A 17,867-nucleotide genomic window follows, 5' to 3' on the forward strand; every position below is an offset into this window, starting at 1 on the left:
TGGGCCTGATCTCTGCCAACGACGAGAGGGCCTACCTGGAAGAGGTCAAGGTCCTGGCGGGATGGTGCCAGGAAAACAGCCTCTCCCTGAACGTCAGCAAAACAAAGGAGATGATTGTGGACTTCAGGAGGTCGGGGGTCAAGGACTACAGCCCCCTCAGCATCGACGGGGCACCGGTTGAGAGAGTCAACAGCTTTAAGTACCTCGGAGCCTACATATCCGAGGACTTGACATGGACCACACACATTGACAGTGTTGTGAAGAAGGCACGACAACGCCTCTACTTCCTCAGGCGCCTAAGGAAGTTCCAAGTCAGTCAGAAGATCCTTAAGAACTTCTACTCATGTACAATAGAGAGCATCCTGACTGGCAAAATCACCTCCTGGTTTGGGAATAGCACTGCACAAGACCGAAGCAAAGAGTGACACGTTCAGCCGAACGCACAATTGGAGGGGGGCTCCCCACCCTCCAGAACATTTACAACAAGCGTTGCAGGGGCAAGGCTAAGAGAATCATTAAAGACTCCAGTCACCCGAACAACTGCCTCTTTCAACTGCTGCGGTCAGGCAAGCGATACCGGAGTCTCAAGGCGAGCACAGAAAGACTCAGAAGAAGCTTCTATCCCCAGGCCATCAGGCTGCTAAACGAACAATGAACACTACACAACAACCATCAAACGCACATAGCACACACATCCACACGCACACACTCACTTTAAACAAACACACTGTAGCACCCACTCCACACACTTTATAGCACACACCCACTTTAAACAAACACACTGTAGCACCCACTCCCCACACTTTATATTTATTGATGAAGGATTGCACTACAACTCGTACACCTTACTGTAAATTGTATCTAAATTGTACCTCATCCCATTTCTGCTTTGCACTATATGGTACTGTACATTAGTACACTGCATAGTATTGTATATTATATGGTAACTCAGTTACGTCTATTCTGCATCGAACATTGTACATATGTCTATACTGAACACTGTGACCTCATTTTCTACTTCTAAATTACATGCTATACTATGTTATTTGATACTATCTTGTCTAGCACAGTCTCTGGAGCGTAACAGTAAGAAGCATTTTGTATGAAAGTATTCTGTACTTCTGTATGACAACTATTAAAGAAACTTGAAACTTGAAACTTGAGATACTAGGGCTGTCCTCAGCTTAAGAAATTCTTAGTAGACTAATAGACATGGGACTATTTAATCGAGAAACCTGAAAAATGTATTGTGTTTCCATATGATATTCTCAGGACCTCTGTAAATGGGATGGGTTAATCGCAGATACGAATTGCATGCATGCATCGCATGTGTGCCGATTGATGACCTCTGAGCAGGTCCTAAATTAAATTATAAATTAAATCTAGTGCTTACTGGAGATGTTCTCATCATTTTCCAGGAGATACTGTAACTGCATGGAAAAAAGTACAAAAACGTCAGACTAAATCGAATAACAAAGTTTTAGTCGACTGGGGGGGCTACGAGACAGACAGTGAGAGATGCACAATGCAATAGATGGAAAGCCAGAGGAAAAAACATAGACAAAGAGAAAGATAGAAAGAGAGAGAGAGAGAGAGAGAGAGAGAGAGAGAGAGAGAGAGAGAGAGAGAGAGAGAGAGAGAGAGAGAGAGAGAGAGAGAGAGAGAGATCAGGGTGATGGGGTGAGAGGTCAATGAGGACACAGGGGTTAAATCCTAGTGTCCATCACAGTGCAGCTCAGACAATAGACGTGTGGATCAAAGGGATCACTGAGGACACTCTGTCACAACAGCTGTAACGCACAATCAAGAGGAGGCATAGTAAACAGAGACAGGTTCACGCACACATACAACATGCAGCACACACGCACACATGCATAACAACATACACGTACACACACACATGTGATGCACTCATTCACATGCAAATGAACATTGGGTCTGTCTCTCTCTCTCTCACACAGACACACACACACACAAGAGTAAGCAGTAACCTTTGTACCCCTTGCACACTCCCTGAGGACACAACAGTAAACAGAGCCTGTGTCCAACACACATCTTCAATGTTCACCTACATAGTATCCCATACATCCCATTAGCCTATTGACACACTCACACACTGCGGGTGCCTATAGGTGTCAGGGAGTTCTCTGTGGCCCTCAGAGTTCCCGTGAGCCATGGGAAACTGCTCAGTGTGTGTCGGCCGATCTTTTAAAACACAAGACCTTCAACTCCCCAAACTCCACCCAACCCTGGTAGATTACTGGCATTTGTTTTTGTTGGCTGGTTGTGTTTGTTTTGTGTGAGAGGCGATAGGTAATCCATAGCCATTCAAATGACTGAATGCATTATCCACCATCGCCAGAGGAGTGTCAACTAACAGGGCTGTGTGATCAAAGACTATTGAACGATGTTACAGGACAATAGGTAGGCACTTAGTGCAGGCTATGTTAGGTCATTTTTAACAGGGGGATCCACCCATAAGCTACAGAGCTTGAAATACATACTGTGACCAGTTAGTATAAGTCTTTCTGTCTATCCGGCGGTTAGTTCCTCCCCCAAAAACAGAAATATAAATAAAATGTTGTTTGGTCAAATAAAATGTTAAATGGTGCATTTATGCTTTTTTAATGGTGCTTTTGTACAAAGCACTTTACAATTCACGCATTCAATCACACATTCACACACCGACAGCAGAGGCAACCATGCAAGGTGCCAACATGCTCATCGGGAGTCCTTTTGGGGTTAAGTGTCTTGCTCAAGGACACGTCGACACGCTGCTAGGAGGAGTGGGAATCGAACCGGGAACCTTCCGATTACCAGACGACCGCTCTACCTCCTGAGCCACTGTCGCCCCTGTTTGCCATGACATAGTATTTGATTTTGATTTGATTTTGATTTGTCTCGAACATAAAACAACAAGTTTAAAAAACAAAAAGGTAAATAGTCAAAGTCTATTTCCATACAATAAGTGTTCGAGAAGGAACAGGGGGAAGTAAATAAAAAAATAAAATAAAACGTATCAATCCCTGCCCCTTCCTATTTTACATTATAATTTAATACAAATAAAAATAATATAACAAATAATGAAAAATTAAATAAAAGTACAGTTTTTTATATATCCAAATGAGAAAAATATGTATTAGGCAGTCACATTACAGCTCAAGCTCCTCTCTTATATGTGTCCATAAGTGCTTGTTTATAGCTACCTTTAAATTGATTGATATTATTGCTTAATTTTATACTCACATCCAGACCATTCCAGAGTGATACCCCACAAACTGCAATGCAGTTTTTTTTTTAATGTTGGTTAATGCGTTTTTTATTGCCAGAAACATAATTTGTGCAGATTTGAATTTGATTAAGTCCATGAATTTTAACGTTTGACTCTTTACAAACAGACTTGTGTGATCTAAATATCTACCATGATGTACTATCCATATGGCTCTTTTTTGCAGTGTGCAATGCATATCTTTTGTTTTGTTTTGATTGATTGATTGATTGATTGATTGATTGATTGGTTGATTGATTGATTGATTGATTGATTGATTGATTGATTGATTGATTGATTGATTGAAAACTTTATTAACAGATTGCAGAATGGGTACAATACAGTACGGCTCAATATTCAATAATAGTATATTATATTGATAGTAAATTTACTGAGGATGGACAAATAATGTTGATATTTACTGTAAACATAAAAAATACAATACATAATAAATGTATTCATGATCATCATGCAACATAAAACAATTGTAGGAACGGTTTGGGAGGTTGCGTGTTGTGAGTTCCAATTTTTTTTAAAGCTCAATATATCAAAACGTGGCACTTTACAGTGAACAGGAAGTCTATTTGTATTAAAAACAAAAGATTGTTTTTCATTTAAATGTCTGGAAGAGCTCAAAAATAAAAATGTCAAATGATATTTCCGTTGCCTTTTTTGAGTTGATCTAAATGTTACTGATTGTGTTAAATGGGCATATAATAATATCGTCTCATATCGATCGCAGGCACCTGCATCGAATTGTATCGTATCGTGGCAGACTTTGTGATATCGGCAAATATGTATCGTTGTCCAAAGAATCGATATCGTATCGTATCGTGATGAAACTGGTGATTCCCACCCCTAGCGGATACCGGACTGAAAACCAGACAGGATATAATTCAAATCGGTTATTAGAGAGGTGGATTTAGAGTTGTGTGGCGACGAGGCATTCCAGGGTTTTTGAGAGGAAGGGGAGATTGGAGATTGGCCGGTAGTGGTTGAGGCAGATTGGCTCAAGACCATGTGTTTTGAGGATGTGGGTGACTACGGCAGTTTTGAAAGAGGAGGGCACAGTGAGGAATTGAAGATGTTGATGAGGTAGGGGCATAGAACAGGGTGGCATATCTTCAGCAGGGGGGTGGGCCGGGGGAGGAGCAGGTTGTGGGTTTGGATGAGCTGATGAGTTTAGAGTTTACAATACTAGTCCACTGTACGTCCCACTCACACATATCCAGCTATCTTTAGTCTACAACACTGGTCTTTGTCACTAGATAATTGCATGCATTATAATGGGTCCAGTGTTCAGGTTTTAAAGCACACATCCAGGCAGTAAGAAGCAGTAGACATGAGAGGTTTCCTGCAGCCAAACTGTTCGCAGCGCATCACAGATTTGGTGCTTGTTCGTTTCTTCCTGTACTACAGGTGCTTTTGCATCAGTGGTTGGTTAGTAGACAAACCAAGAGATGATGAGGCAGTAAAAAAAGAAAAATGAGATTTCCATAACAAGACCTCATAGTGACTTTTCTTTTTTTTACCATTTCATACTCCCTCCTCTGCCTCGCAAGCTCTCTGCATGTTCATGTGTTTTTCTATTGCCATCTCTCTCTCTCTCTCCTCCCCTCTCTCTCTGTCTCAAGGCACCATGTGGTGGTTGTTCATTAATTCATCCCCCCCTTCAGCCTCCCTCCTTGCAGTCCCCCTCTTCCCCTCTGGAAAATAACCCCCTGCGTTTCCCCCTCTTTCTCTTTCCCTCTCCCTCCTCACCCCCTCCATCCCTCCCCACCAAGCGTTAGCCCCCCCCATGCACTATCCACCCCCATGCACTATCCACCATCACCATCGCCTATGTCTCCTACAGGCCCAATCAATTTGGTCGTCCCCAGACATGTCTTCATTATCTAGTCTAGGTGATAGACTGAGCTCTTAGAGACTAACACTGCACAACAACATAATGTAAAAAAAAAAAATTATTATTGTATTTGCTGTATTGTATTTTGTGGCTATAAAACATGTTTATGTTGGTAACGTTTGTATGTAAAAACTGAAGTAAAACAGATATAGATTCTAACTTGTGGGGAGTGGGGTTGGACTGGGCAAGACAGAACAGAGACACTTTTTAACACTACACCATATTTTATCTATTTATTACTCATATATTTGCATTATATATCTACCTCATTTTAGCATTTTGTGCTTTAGTTTTGTAAATCTTTTTTTTTTACTGTATGAAGCACAATCTCAGGGGGCTCATACAGAACCATGCATTTCTCTGTAATGTACATGTACTTTATATGTGACTAATAAAACAAAACTTGAACATTCTCATTCTGAGAGCTCTCTCTCTCTCTCTCTCTCTCTCTCTCTCTCTCTTATTTTTTCTCTCTCTCGTCCATCACCCTCCATCCACCTGGTCACTTCCCAGAGAAAGCAACCATCAGGACCCCTCCTCCACCAAACCGTCATCCATCTCTCCTGCTGCCAGTCACACTAAGCTGTAAGTCCCCCAACCATCACTCAGAAGCACCTCCGCCGAGCTCCAGCATCGCTCAGACTGGCAGACCACCGCTGTTCCACATCCGAGCACAGACAGTAGACAGGGGGACCAACAGCTGCTTTGCGTGAACAAAATGAACACGTTTAGTGAAGGACCACAAGTCGGACGAAGATCAATAACCGCTGTGTATCTTGAAAAAGGCAGAACAGAAATACAGCACAGGCTCAGGTACGAAACAAGCACATTTCGACTTGACAGGCTTCTTCAGGCAGTGAAGCTGAGCCTCTACTTTTTTAAGACGTCAGGCCTATATCACATTATTATTAGTCTTTCTTTACTTCATTACATTGGTTCATTGTGTTCTGCAAACAAGCGTATATTGTCCCTTTGCTTGTTATATTGCTGCAATAGCTGCATTTGAGCTACAGTATTTCCCCCCCTACATGTTTGGACTGTCTAAACAAACACAGCATAAAATAGGAGGACTATCGTATTCTCTTTCATGTAACACCACTAGGAGAAAAGAAAAAGAAGCTAGTATTATTGTTAAGTATCTTTGCATCCTACAGCAGGCCTGTATATCTGATCTTGCTTTCCTCTCCCTTTCTGCAAGCTCTGAGCTATCAACATGTGGCTATCCTCTCATCTCACCTCTCTGCCCCCCCCCCCCCCCCATCTTGGGAGTCTGCCCAGACAGTTCTCCCATCATGTTTGTGACCCTATATGGCATAAAGGTCAGAGTTCAGACACAAGGCATGCTCTGATAGGCCACTGGGCTCTGTGCAGTGCAAACACAACATGTTCATTAGGAGTGAATGGAGGAGAGAGGTCTGTGTGTGTGTGTGTGTGTGTGTGTGTGTGTGTGTGTGTGTGTGTGTGTGTGTGTGTGTGTGTGTGTGTGTGTGTGTGTGTGTGTGTCTCACACAAACATACCCACACAACCTTGAACAAGAACAATAGACCTGGGGAGATGGTTTTGAGACAGGTGGTCTTTTCACCATAGGGGTTTCTCTATAGCGGATAGAGCGGATTTATATGGTTCCACTCCTTGGGGAGGCAGGATGGCCTAAAGATAAAGAGGCCAGCCAGTAACCAAAAGGTTGCTGGTTCGATCCCTGTCTCCAACAGGAGGGTGTATTCCAGCTGTGAGTTGGTGACTGGAAGGGTGGCTGGTATTACATCTATGGTGCCCACCATCCTCCCTAAGTGCCCTTGAGCAATGCACTGAACCTCAAAAACTGCCCCAGGGGAGCTGCACTGCGGACGACCCATGCGCTTTCTGATGAAATGTATGTGTGTGGGGGACTGTGTATATGTAACTAGGAGGGATATGCGAAAAGACTAATTACAATTGCCTTGTGTACATTCATTGACAATAAAATAATCGTCTTCTTATATAGCATAATTGAATTAGATTAGCGTTTTTCTATTTGAGTAAAATGTTTAAAGAAAAAGTCATGGGTACAAAATTGTATAGCCTTTACTCGTTTCTATGGTAACTACTACATTACCTATAAGCGCCGCCGTTTGATGGCCAGTGTTGAGCGAACGCTGCGGCGCTGAGAGGACGACGTTATGAAACCAAGGAGCTGAGAGGATGACGTTATGAAACCAAGGAGCTGAGAGGATGACGTTATGAAACCAAGGAGCTGAGAGGATGACGTTATGAAACCAAGGAGCTGAGAGGACGACGTTATGAAGGAGCTGAGAGGACGACGTTATGAAGGAGCTGAGAGGATGACGTTATGAAGGAGCTGAGAGGACGACGTTATGAAGGAGCTGAGAGGATGACGTTATGAAGGAGCTGAGAGGACGACGTTATGAAGGAGCTGAGAGGATGACGTTATGAAGGAGCTGAGAGGACGACGTTATGAAGGAGCTGAGAGGATGACGTTATGAAGGAGCTGAGAGGACGACGTTATGAAGGAGCTGAGAGGATGACGTTATGAAGGAGCTGAGAGGATGACGTTATGAAGGAGCTGAGAGGATGACGTTATGAAACCAAGGAGCTGAGAGGACGACGTTATGAAGGAGCTGAGAGGATGACGTTATGAAACCAAGGAGCTGAGAGGATGACGTTATGAAACCAAGGAGCTGAGAGGACGACGTTATGAAACCAAGGAGCTGAGAGGACGACGTTATGAAACCAAGGAGCTGAGAGGATGACGTTATGAAACCAAGGAGCTGAGAGGACGACGTTATGAAACCAGGAGCTGAGAGGACGACGTTATGAAACCAGGAGCTGAGAGGACGACGTTATGAAACCAAGGAGCTGAGAGGACGACGTTATGAAACCAAGGAGCTGAGAGGACGACGTTATGAAACCAGGAGCTGAGAGGACGACGTTATGAAACCAGGAGCTGAGAGGACGACGTTATGAAACCAAGGAGCTGAGAGGACGACGTTATGAAGGAGCTGAGAGGACGACGTTATGAAACCAAGGAGCTGAGAGGACGACGTTATGAAACCAAGGAGCTGAGAGGACGACGTTATGAAACCAGGAGCTGAGAGGACGACGTTATGAAACCAAGGAGCTGAGAGGACGACGTTATGAAACCAAGGAGCTGAGAGGATGACGTTATGAAACCAAGGAGCTGAGAGGATGACGTTATGAAACCAAGGAGCTGAGAGGACGACGTTATGAAACCAAGGAGCTGAGAGGATGACGTTATGAAACCAAGGAGCTGAGAGGATGACGTTATGAAACCAAGGAGCTGAGAGGACGACGTTATGAAACCAAGGAGCTGAGAGGATGACGTTATGAAACCAAGGAGCTGAGAGGATGACGTTATGAAACCAAGGAGCTGAGAGGACGACGTTATGAAACCAAGGAGCTGAGAGGATGACGTTATGAAACCAAGGAGCTGAGAGGATGACGTTATGAAACCAAGGAGCTGAGAGGATGACGTTATGAAACCAAGGAGCTGAGAGGATGACGTTATGAAACCAAGGAGCTGAGAGGATGACGTTATGAAACCAAGGAGCTGAGAGGATGACGTTATGAAACCAAGGAGCTGAGAGGATGACGTTATGAAGGAGCTGAGAGGATGACGTTATGAAACCAAGGAGCTGAGAGGATGACGTTATGAAGGAGCTGAGAGGATGACGTTATGAAGGAGCTGAGAGGATGACGTTATGAAACCAAGGAGCTGAGAGGATGACGTTATGAAACCAAGGAGCTGAGAGGATGACGTTATGAAACCAAGGAGCTGAGAGGATGACGTTATGAAACCAAGGAGCTGAGAGGATGACGTTATGAAACCAAGGAGCTGAGAGGATGACGTTATGAAACCAAGGAGCTGAGAGGATGACGTTATGAAACCAAGGAGCTGAGAGGATGACGTTATGAAGGAGCTGAGAGGATGACGTTATGAAGGAGCTGAGAGGATGACGTTATGAAGGAGCTGAGAGGATGACGTTATGAAGGAGCTGAGAGGATGACGTTATGAAGGAGCTGAGAGGATGACGTTATGAAGGAGCTGAGAGGATGACGTTATGAAGGAGCTGAGAGGATGACGTTATGAAGGAGCTGAGAGGATGACGTTATGAAGGAGCTGAGAGGATGACGTTATGAAACCAAGGAGCTGAGAGGATGACGTTATGAAGGAGCTGAGAGGATGACGTTATGAAGGAGCTGAGAGGATGACGTTATGAAGGAGCTGAGAGGATGACGTTATGAAGGAGCTGAGAGGATGACGTTATGAAGGAGCTGAGAGGATGACGTTATGAAGGAGCTGAGAGGATGACGTTATGAAGGAGCTGAGAGGATGACGTTATGAAGGAGCTGAGAGGATGACGTTATGAAGGAGCTGAGAGGATGACGTTATGAAGGAGCTGAGAGGATGACGTTATGAAGGAGCTGAGAGGATGACGTTATGAAGGAGCTGAGAGGATGACGTTATGAAGGAGCTGAGAGGATGACGTTATGAAGGAGCTGAGAGGATGACGTTATGAAGGAGCTGAGAGGATGACGTTATGAAGGAGCTGAGAGGATGACGTTATGAAGGAGCTGAGAGGATGACGTTATGAAACCAAGGAGCTGAGAGGATGACGTTATGAAACCAAGGAGCTGAGAGGATGACGTTATGAAACCAAGGAGCTGAGAGGATGACGTTATGAAACCAAGGAGCTGAGAGGATGACGTTATGAAACCAAGGAGCTGAGAGGATGACGTTATGAAACCAAGGAGCTGAGAGGATGACGTTATGAAACCAAGGAGCTGAGAGGATGACGTTATGAAACCAAGGAGCTGAGAGGATGACGTTATGAAACCAAGGAGCTGAGAGGATGACGTTATGAAACCAAGGAGCTGAGAGGATGACGTTATGAAACCAAGGAGCTGAGAGGATGACGTTATGAAACCAAGGAGCTGAGAGGATGACGTTATGAAACCAAGGAGCTGAGAGGATGACGTTATGAAACCAAGGAGCTGAGAGGATGACGTTATGAAACCAAGGAGCTGAGAGGATGACGTTATGAAACCAAGGAGCTGAGAGGATGACGTTACGAAACCAAAGGAGTAAAAACAACAGCAGCAAGTTGTCCATGACTTGTTTGTTTTTAAACACCGCCGTTTTCATGTTCTGTACCTTTTATTCATGGCTTCAATGAAAACAAAGATAGCTGCAAATGCTGCGATAACCAATGTCAGAGTAGATGTGCTCTTGTGATTGGTCAAAGATTGACAAGGATTATGGGTACTGTAGTAGTTACCATGGAAACAAGTCAAAATGATGATATAAAACATATTTTCTCAAAGATTAAGTTCAACCATTTAGTTGCAACCGTATAAGAATTAAATAATCTATACCTCGGTCAAAGCCTACACAATACGGTTTGGCTGTAATACTTATAGATCGTGGGGGAAATCACAGGTGGAGCCTCACTCCCTAGGTCTATACTGCCTCACATGCACAGTAATACTGACATTCATAACTAACCCAACATGAAACACAATCTCTCCAAGGCTACTGTAGGAAATACTGCAGTGAACTACTAACATGTGAAATACTAACAAATGACTACGCTGTTGATAAAACCAGAGATGGAAGTAAAGAGAATGAATGAAAACACCAACGCTGATTATGACATTAATGATGGCCATCAGCTGATTTACATCCTTTGTGTGTGTGTGTGTGTGTGTGTGTGTGCGCGTGTGCGTGTGTGTGTGTGTGTGTGTGTGTGTGTGTGTGTGTGTGTGTGTGTGTGTGTGTGTGTGTGTGTGTGTGTGTGCGCGTGTGTGTGTGTGTGTGTGTGTGTGTGTGTGTGTGTGTGTGTGTGTGTGTGTGTGTGTGTGTGTGTGTGTGTGTGTGTGTGTGTGTGTGTGTGTGTGTGTGTGTGTCTGTAGGGGAGAGCTCCCCAGACAGATTAGGGGGTCCAGCCAGTCTTCATGTTTCATCTAGTAGTGTCGTCTGTTGGGGCTCATCCGATTAATGAACCACCCTTAACTCTCTCTCTCAATAACAACACACACATCAAGAAAAACAAAGGCATGCACATTCGTAAACACACAAACATACAGGGTAGGGTCTTATGCAAATGTAAAAGGACACATGCATTCCCACCACCCACACACATACACACACAGAGACAGACAGACAGAGACACACATGAACGTGAAGCGGCATCTTCCATCTCAGTTTTTAGACACAAAGACACACTAATCCTTACATAATCCCCTTCTGCTACCAAACACCACACTCTGGCCATATATCAACTCTCTCCCCTCTCTCTCTCACACGACCACATGAGCGAGCACACATACTGTACCGTACATACAGTACTGGACATAGACACAGACAGACACACACCCTCTATAACAATGAAGTTACTCGTTTTGAATTTCATACGAATCAAACTTCGAAAACCAACTTTATTCAGTTCAGTATTGAAAGAAAACATTTATGTGAACAAAGTTTACCAGGCCGTTAACTTGAGATTTTTGTTTAACCCCCAACAACACTTTTTACTGCAAGTAGTCCGGGGGTTAGGTATTAGGTTACATCTTTTCATAAAGAGTAACCTTTCAATCACTGCTCACCAATGACAAGCTCTGTCATTCCTTTTATGGACTCATTCCTCGTCCTCACCACAGCTACTCATGTACACGTCAACAGAGACATCTAGTGGTGACGTATGGGTGTTACACATAAATACAACAGAAGCAGGCGCTGTTGGACAAAACGGGACAGACGGAATAAGAGCTTCAAGGTTTTTACTAGCTCCTAGGAATTGTTTTTTTGCTGGCCCGTAAACATTTTGGATTCTCAACTTTCCAAAACATTTAAGGCACGTCAATATTCTTTACACTCTCACTGAGAAAGGTTTGACGTCTAGGCCTAGGTGACACAATCTCCAGTATTTGACTTAATTAATTAATATTTCACTATTAGGACGGTTCATTCTGTGTCCTACTGTTGCCTTATCCAGGAGACTCACCCAGTTTGTATGTAAGTACGTACAGGACAGTCCAGGGAGTCCCGGGCACCGACAACATTTTCCTCCAAATCCTCCACGGCCTCATGGCGTCTGCTCCCTGCATCCCCCTGCCCTGCGGGCCCCGGACGGCCTCCTCGTCCAGCACGGGGGCCCCCCACACGAACAGGGCCACGCCTGCGTACACAAACGTCAGGAGCAAGAACATCCAGTTCCACCCGGCCACGTCGATCACGGCCAGCAGCCCGCCTCCGGCGAACACCGAGCCGGCCTTGTAGCCCACCACCTGGGCCGTGTTCCCCAAGCCCATCTCCCCTCGCCCCTTCAGGAGACTCACGGCCGCCCCGTCTACGGCGATATCCTGGACCGACGCCAGGGTGTTCATGGCCAACAGGGTCCCCACGACTCCCCAGAGGTGAGCCTCTGGAGCCAGGACAGCACTTGCGATGCACGTTAACGCCAGTCCCGAGACGGTCCCGACCAGCCAGCGGCGCTTGGTGCCGATCCGGTCGATCAGGGGAGCCCAGAGCACTTTTAGGACCCAGGGGAAGTAGAGGATCTTGGTGAAGCCAATGCGGGTGAGGGAATGACCGGCTCCACGCAGGTAGATGGGGAGCAGGGAGGACTGGAGACCATACGGGATGCCCTGCACGAAGTACAGGAGACCCAGGAAGACTAGCTTGTCGTTCATCGTCCGGCCCAGAAGTGACCCACAGAGACAGAGGAGACTGTAGCGTCAGCCTATCAGGTCATTGTGATGATGTTGGTTACAGAGGAGCTGGTCAAATAGATGGACCCTCCGATTTACCTGAAATGGAGATTTTTATGGAGAAGAAAGGGAGAGAGTTTTGAAAGTCACATGATATAATATTTAGCAAGAAAAGCTTTAGACAGGAAGCAACCTGTGTTAAGATATCATACTTTCATTACACATCCCACATCAACTCTACTGCAGCACTAGCTGGAATACCCCGTCTCTACTATGCTCAACCGCATAGCATGAGGTTGAATGAAAATACGATAGGCCAGAAAACAAATGTAAAGACTTGATGTTATTTTGTTGGGTTTGTTATTACACATTACGATAGTTTATAAAGTACAATGTTTATAATCCCAGCACTGTTTGAGCTACACAATTTGACACATGATTGCATTTGCAGGTGACTGGCCAGCCATGCAAAAATGAAGCGACCAGCAGGGCACTTCAATTAGGGAAACCCATAAGAACCGTCATTTTGTCATGGCAGCAGGTCATCTGGAAATGTAATCACCATGTGCGATTGCGTAGCTCAGTTTGAGGAAAAGATTATAAACATTGCACTTTACAAACGACCAACTAAATATTGCAACTTCACACACGGTACACAAGGTAGTGTAATAACAAGGCCAACAAAGTGATTTCACTTATTTAATACATCGAGCTGTGTTCTTATTTGCACCCAACCTCATGCTATGCGGTTAGTAGAGGTTGGGTATAATACCAGGCCAGCTACTGCAGCAGCTGACTGACCAGATCAGCTGTCAGTCTCACAGCCACGATTCCACTCCCAACTACTATAGCTAGTGTACAGTAGCTAACTTAACAGTAGCGTATCAACCTCGATAGTTCATACTCCTCAGACAATTGGATGTGTTGCTGCATTTGAGCAATTTGGGGGATGATGACGTAACTATATACTGTCGTCTCTTCACTGTCAAAACACAAGCATGATTGATTTCGCATCCTGTCATTTGCATGACAGCTATTCATAACTTAACCGGGGAGATCACGTTAGCTAGCTAGATTGCAACCACACTCGGATCAATGAATGAATGAATACGTTAGCTTGCAAGCGGAATTTTACATCGTGTTACTACTGTATGGGACAATACTGTATTCTGCAAAACCACCTCCTGTAAGAGAAATGTTGACACATACTGAAAACGGAGAATTTGTTAGCTAGCGTCAACCGAAGGTGCTCCGCTTGTTGTGTGTTGTGGTCTGTGTCCAATAGTATGCAGCTGCAGAGCCGCAGAGCCAGCGGCGCTCTCAGGGCGTTTATTTATTCCGAACATAAATTGAAAATAAATAATAATAAAAAAACTAGACAATTCCGCGTGGGGAAATTGTGAAAGTGTGGGTGATGCCTGTGCACCGCCGGCCAACGGGAGAGGGTTTGTTTGATTGATTGATTGAAAACTTTATTAACAGATTGCAGAATGGGTGAATGAATGAATGAAAACTTTATTTAACAGATTGCAGAATGGGTACAAATTACAATACAGTACGGCTCAATACAAACAATTGTTAAGGGGATGCAGACCTGAGAAAGACGTTTGTCTTGTTTCCATCAGGGTCCCCCATTTTCAATTCATATAGACATTTATGACATACACAACATACATGACATTTATGGCATAGGGACATATAGGCATTTAGTACTGATACATTTGTGACATAAACGGTATTCAAATATACAGTACTGTTACCCCTAGATCCTGACAGAGTATATACATATGATGGGGAGGGGACTGTACATTAGGAGGGGGTGGGTGGGTGGGAGAGAAATATACATACGGCGGGGAGGGAATATATACATGCGGTGGGGAGGAGACTGTCTATTAGGAGGTGGTGGGGGTTTTGGGCATTTACGGTGGCCAGTTTCGAATTGCAGCCTCCCGTAGGTGCTCTTTAAGAGCGGTTTTGAATGTGGGCAGGGATTCACATTCCTTTACAGCTTTGGGTAGGGCATTCCACATTGTTGTGGCATAATTGCGAAACGTGTTTAGTCCCTTGTTTGAGCCGAATCTGGGTTTAACATGATTTGTTGAGCTTCCTCTGGTGTAGTGGTTGTGGTATTCACTGACCTTTGGGAAGTATTTTGACATGTACATGGGCACCCCGGTCGTATAGTGTATCTTGTAGACCAGGCCCATTGCAAGTTGCTGTACTCTGTCGTCTACTCTAAGCCATCCTATGTTGTCAAAGTGGGCAGGGGTGAGGTGGGTTCTGGGGTTCAGGTCAAGTAGTAGTCTGACCAGTTTGTTTTGTGATGTTTGTAATTTTGTTTTTAGTGCCTTTGAGGTGCTTTGGTACCATGAGGTGCACGCATAGTCATAGTACCCTTGAATGAGTGCTCCTGCCAGAGTCTTCAGGGTATTCTTGTTTACCAGAGAGGAGATCCGGTACAAGAATCTAGTTTGTTGGTTGACTTTTTTTTATTACATTGGATGCCATTTTGTCACAGGAAAGATTTGCCTCTAGGATGGAACCCAGGTAGGTAATTTCGTCTTTCCTTGTGACAATATTGTCACCCACTGTAACTGAGAAGCCGTCGGTCTTGCTGAGTTTGTTATTTGAACCGAAGAGAGTACAGTACAGTACAGCTCAATACATACAATTGTTAAGGGGATGCAGACCTGAGAAAGACTTTCGTCTTGTTTACATCAGGGTCCCCCATTTTCAATTCATCATAACATAATATGACATACATGACATACAGATAGACAGTAGGCCTACTGCTACATCTATACATTTATGACATACCAGATTTGCAAAAACAGTACTGTTTGTATTGGGTAGGGTCTGTATTGTCTCTGTATTGTCTCTTTCCACAGCAAAACGGTAGGCAAGGCACCTTGGTTGAGAAATGCAGGCTTCAATCTATGTTGTTTAGTCTATCTGTTCAGTACTGTTCAGTACTGTTTCAAGATGCACACAGTGCAATACTCCAATTCAGCCATTGGGTGGGTGGCGCTGCTGAGCGGCCCTCACAGCGCGGCCCTGAGACTGCCGCTGGCTCTGCGGCTCTGCAGCTGCATGCTTCTCTCTGTGTCGGGTTGCCACGTTGTAATTGTGTAATTCCTCTATTTAGTCTCCCTGAAATATAGGAATAACGTTCATTATTGTTTTACATTTTTGAAATAATTCCTTGTTGTATTCTATCATTCTCATCGTAAAACTCTCCCTTATTACTATAACTTAAGCCACATGTTCTGAAACGAATCGATCAAACTAGTTCACTACTACGAAATTGCTGTTAGGGCTATCAAAACTGGCAACCCTGGTCTTCCATGTATGGGTATGCATCTAGACATTAAGGATTTTTGAGTAGTAGTACTTTCTATGGGGGTTTGGGGGCCTGCTACCCAGATAATAGTTTTAAGCTTTAACTCTAGGCATTTTTATGCATGTTGAGAGCAACATTAATCACTTAAGAAATAATGTCAGTGACTGACAACACCTAGATTCAATTTGGAACAGAATCAATCAATTCAACACTTGCAATATTAAAAAAAAAATGATTTTTGGTGTTGTTGTTGAAACAAATTGAGCAAAGTACACAATTATTAGTTAATGTCTTGCCCCATCCCAACTCTACAGGTAAGGTAGGTTTGGTGTTGTTCAGTGAGTTACAAATACACAAAGCAGGCGATATTATCCATGCCTTACATTGTAACAAAATCTGTACTTTGCCACAATCAGTCTTATTTTGAGATCTTCAGTGAATGTGTTTCCATCGTCCTCCTGCCGTCAGCTGTTATTCCAAATATCAATCTCTCTTTCTTATATACTAGCACAAATAAAGCACAGCACAATCAAGCCGAAAGAAGACTGTGTTCTTGTGACTTTTATAGGTGTAGTAGCCAATTGGAAACTCCCATTAGTCAATTGGAAACTCCTCTTTCTGCTTTTATTAACAGACTATGTACAGTAAGATCACCATGGATACAGATACCTAGTAGGTGGTCCTGTTATGTACCATGTTAGTCCTGTGTCTTGGGCTGCAGCTGGCTGCAGCTGACTGCTAATTAGCTGATTGCTGCTAATTGGACACCTGCCTGGCACGCTTAAAGGCACTTCCCCACCCACACATGCACAGTGACTGTTGCTAGAGGACATTGTTGAGGCAGTGTCTCTCAACCCTTCCACCACTTTGATCTTTAGTTTGTGCTAGATAGGATAATACGTATAGTCTTTTGGTTTACACACAGACCCTTGGTGTCTGTATGCCTTATGTTGCTTCCCTCTGAGCCAGGGTCGTAACAATTGGGGGCTCGTCCGGAATTATATAGGTAGTGTGTTAGGGCCTGATGTACGTTTTTTTTAGTGTACATTACATTTACATTTAGTCATTTAGCTGACGCTTTTATCCAAAGCGACTTACAAGTTCTGTACGACAAGCCATCAGGAAGAGCACAACTCTATCAGCTGAGTAACAATGTTCATCAAAGTGTTGAGTGCTACAGTGTAGGTTAGTTTATTAGGACAAGTGCATGACAGTATGGTTAGTTAGGGTTAGATTTTTTTTTTTTTTTTTTTTTTTTTTTTTTTTATTCAGATAATGGTTGAAGAAGTGCGTCTTTAGTCGACGGCGAAAGATTGGACGTGTTTCGGCTGTCCTAACTGGGGTGGGTAGTTCATTCCACCATTGTGGGGCAAGGACTGAGAATAGGCGACTTCTCTTTGATGACCCTCCCGGAGCTTGGATAGGAGTAGGTCTGAGGCGGCCAGAAGATGCAGAGCGTAGGGGTCTTGAGGGTGTGTAGTTAGAGACCATTGACCGGAGGTAGGCGGGAGCAGTTCCCTTTGCCGCACGGTATGCTAGGTCGAGGGCCTTGAAGCGGATTCGTGCAGCAATGGGGAGCCAGTGCAGGTCCCTAAGAAGTGGGGTGACATGGGCCGACTTCGGT

The 17,867-nt window shown here is 44.2% G+C and overlaps 1 protein-coding gene across 1 annotated transcript in view; it reads right to left on the reverse strand.

Moving 5' to 3' along the window:
- mfsd3 (major facilitator superfamily domain containing 3) overlaps positions 1 to 14,180 on the reverse strand; it is a 99,144-nt gene extending 84,964 nt beyond the window's left edge. Inside the window, exons 1-2 of the mRNA XM_084322717.1 lie at positions 14,113 to 14,180; positions 12,198 to 13,002 (exon numbers count right to left, since the gene is read on the reverse strand). Of these exons, the coding sequence (XP_084178843.1) occupies positions 12,198 to 12,885 (688 nt within the window). The 5' untranslated portion in view covers positions 12,886 to 13,002; positions 14,113 to 14,180. The remainder of the gene's footprint in view (positions 1 to 12,197; positions 13,003 to 14,112) is intronic.
- Positions 14,181 to 17,867: the final 3,687 nt, after the last annotated feature.

The sequence above is a fragment of the Notolepis coatsorum genome (assembly GCF_963971535.1).
Source record: "Notolepis coatsorum genome assembly, chromosome: 10".
Taxonomy (NCBI): domain Eukaryota; kingdom Metazoa; phylum Chordata; class Actinopteri; order Aulopiformes; family Paralepididae; genus Notolepis; species Notolepis coatsorum.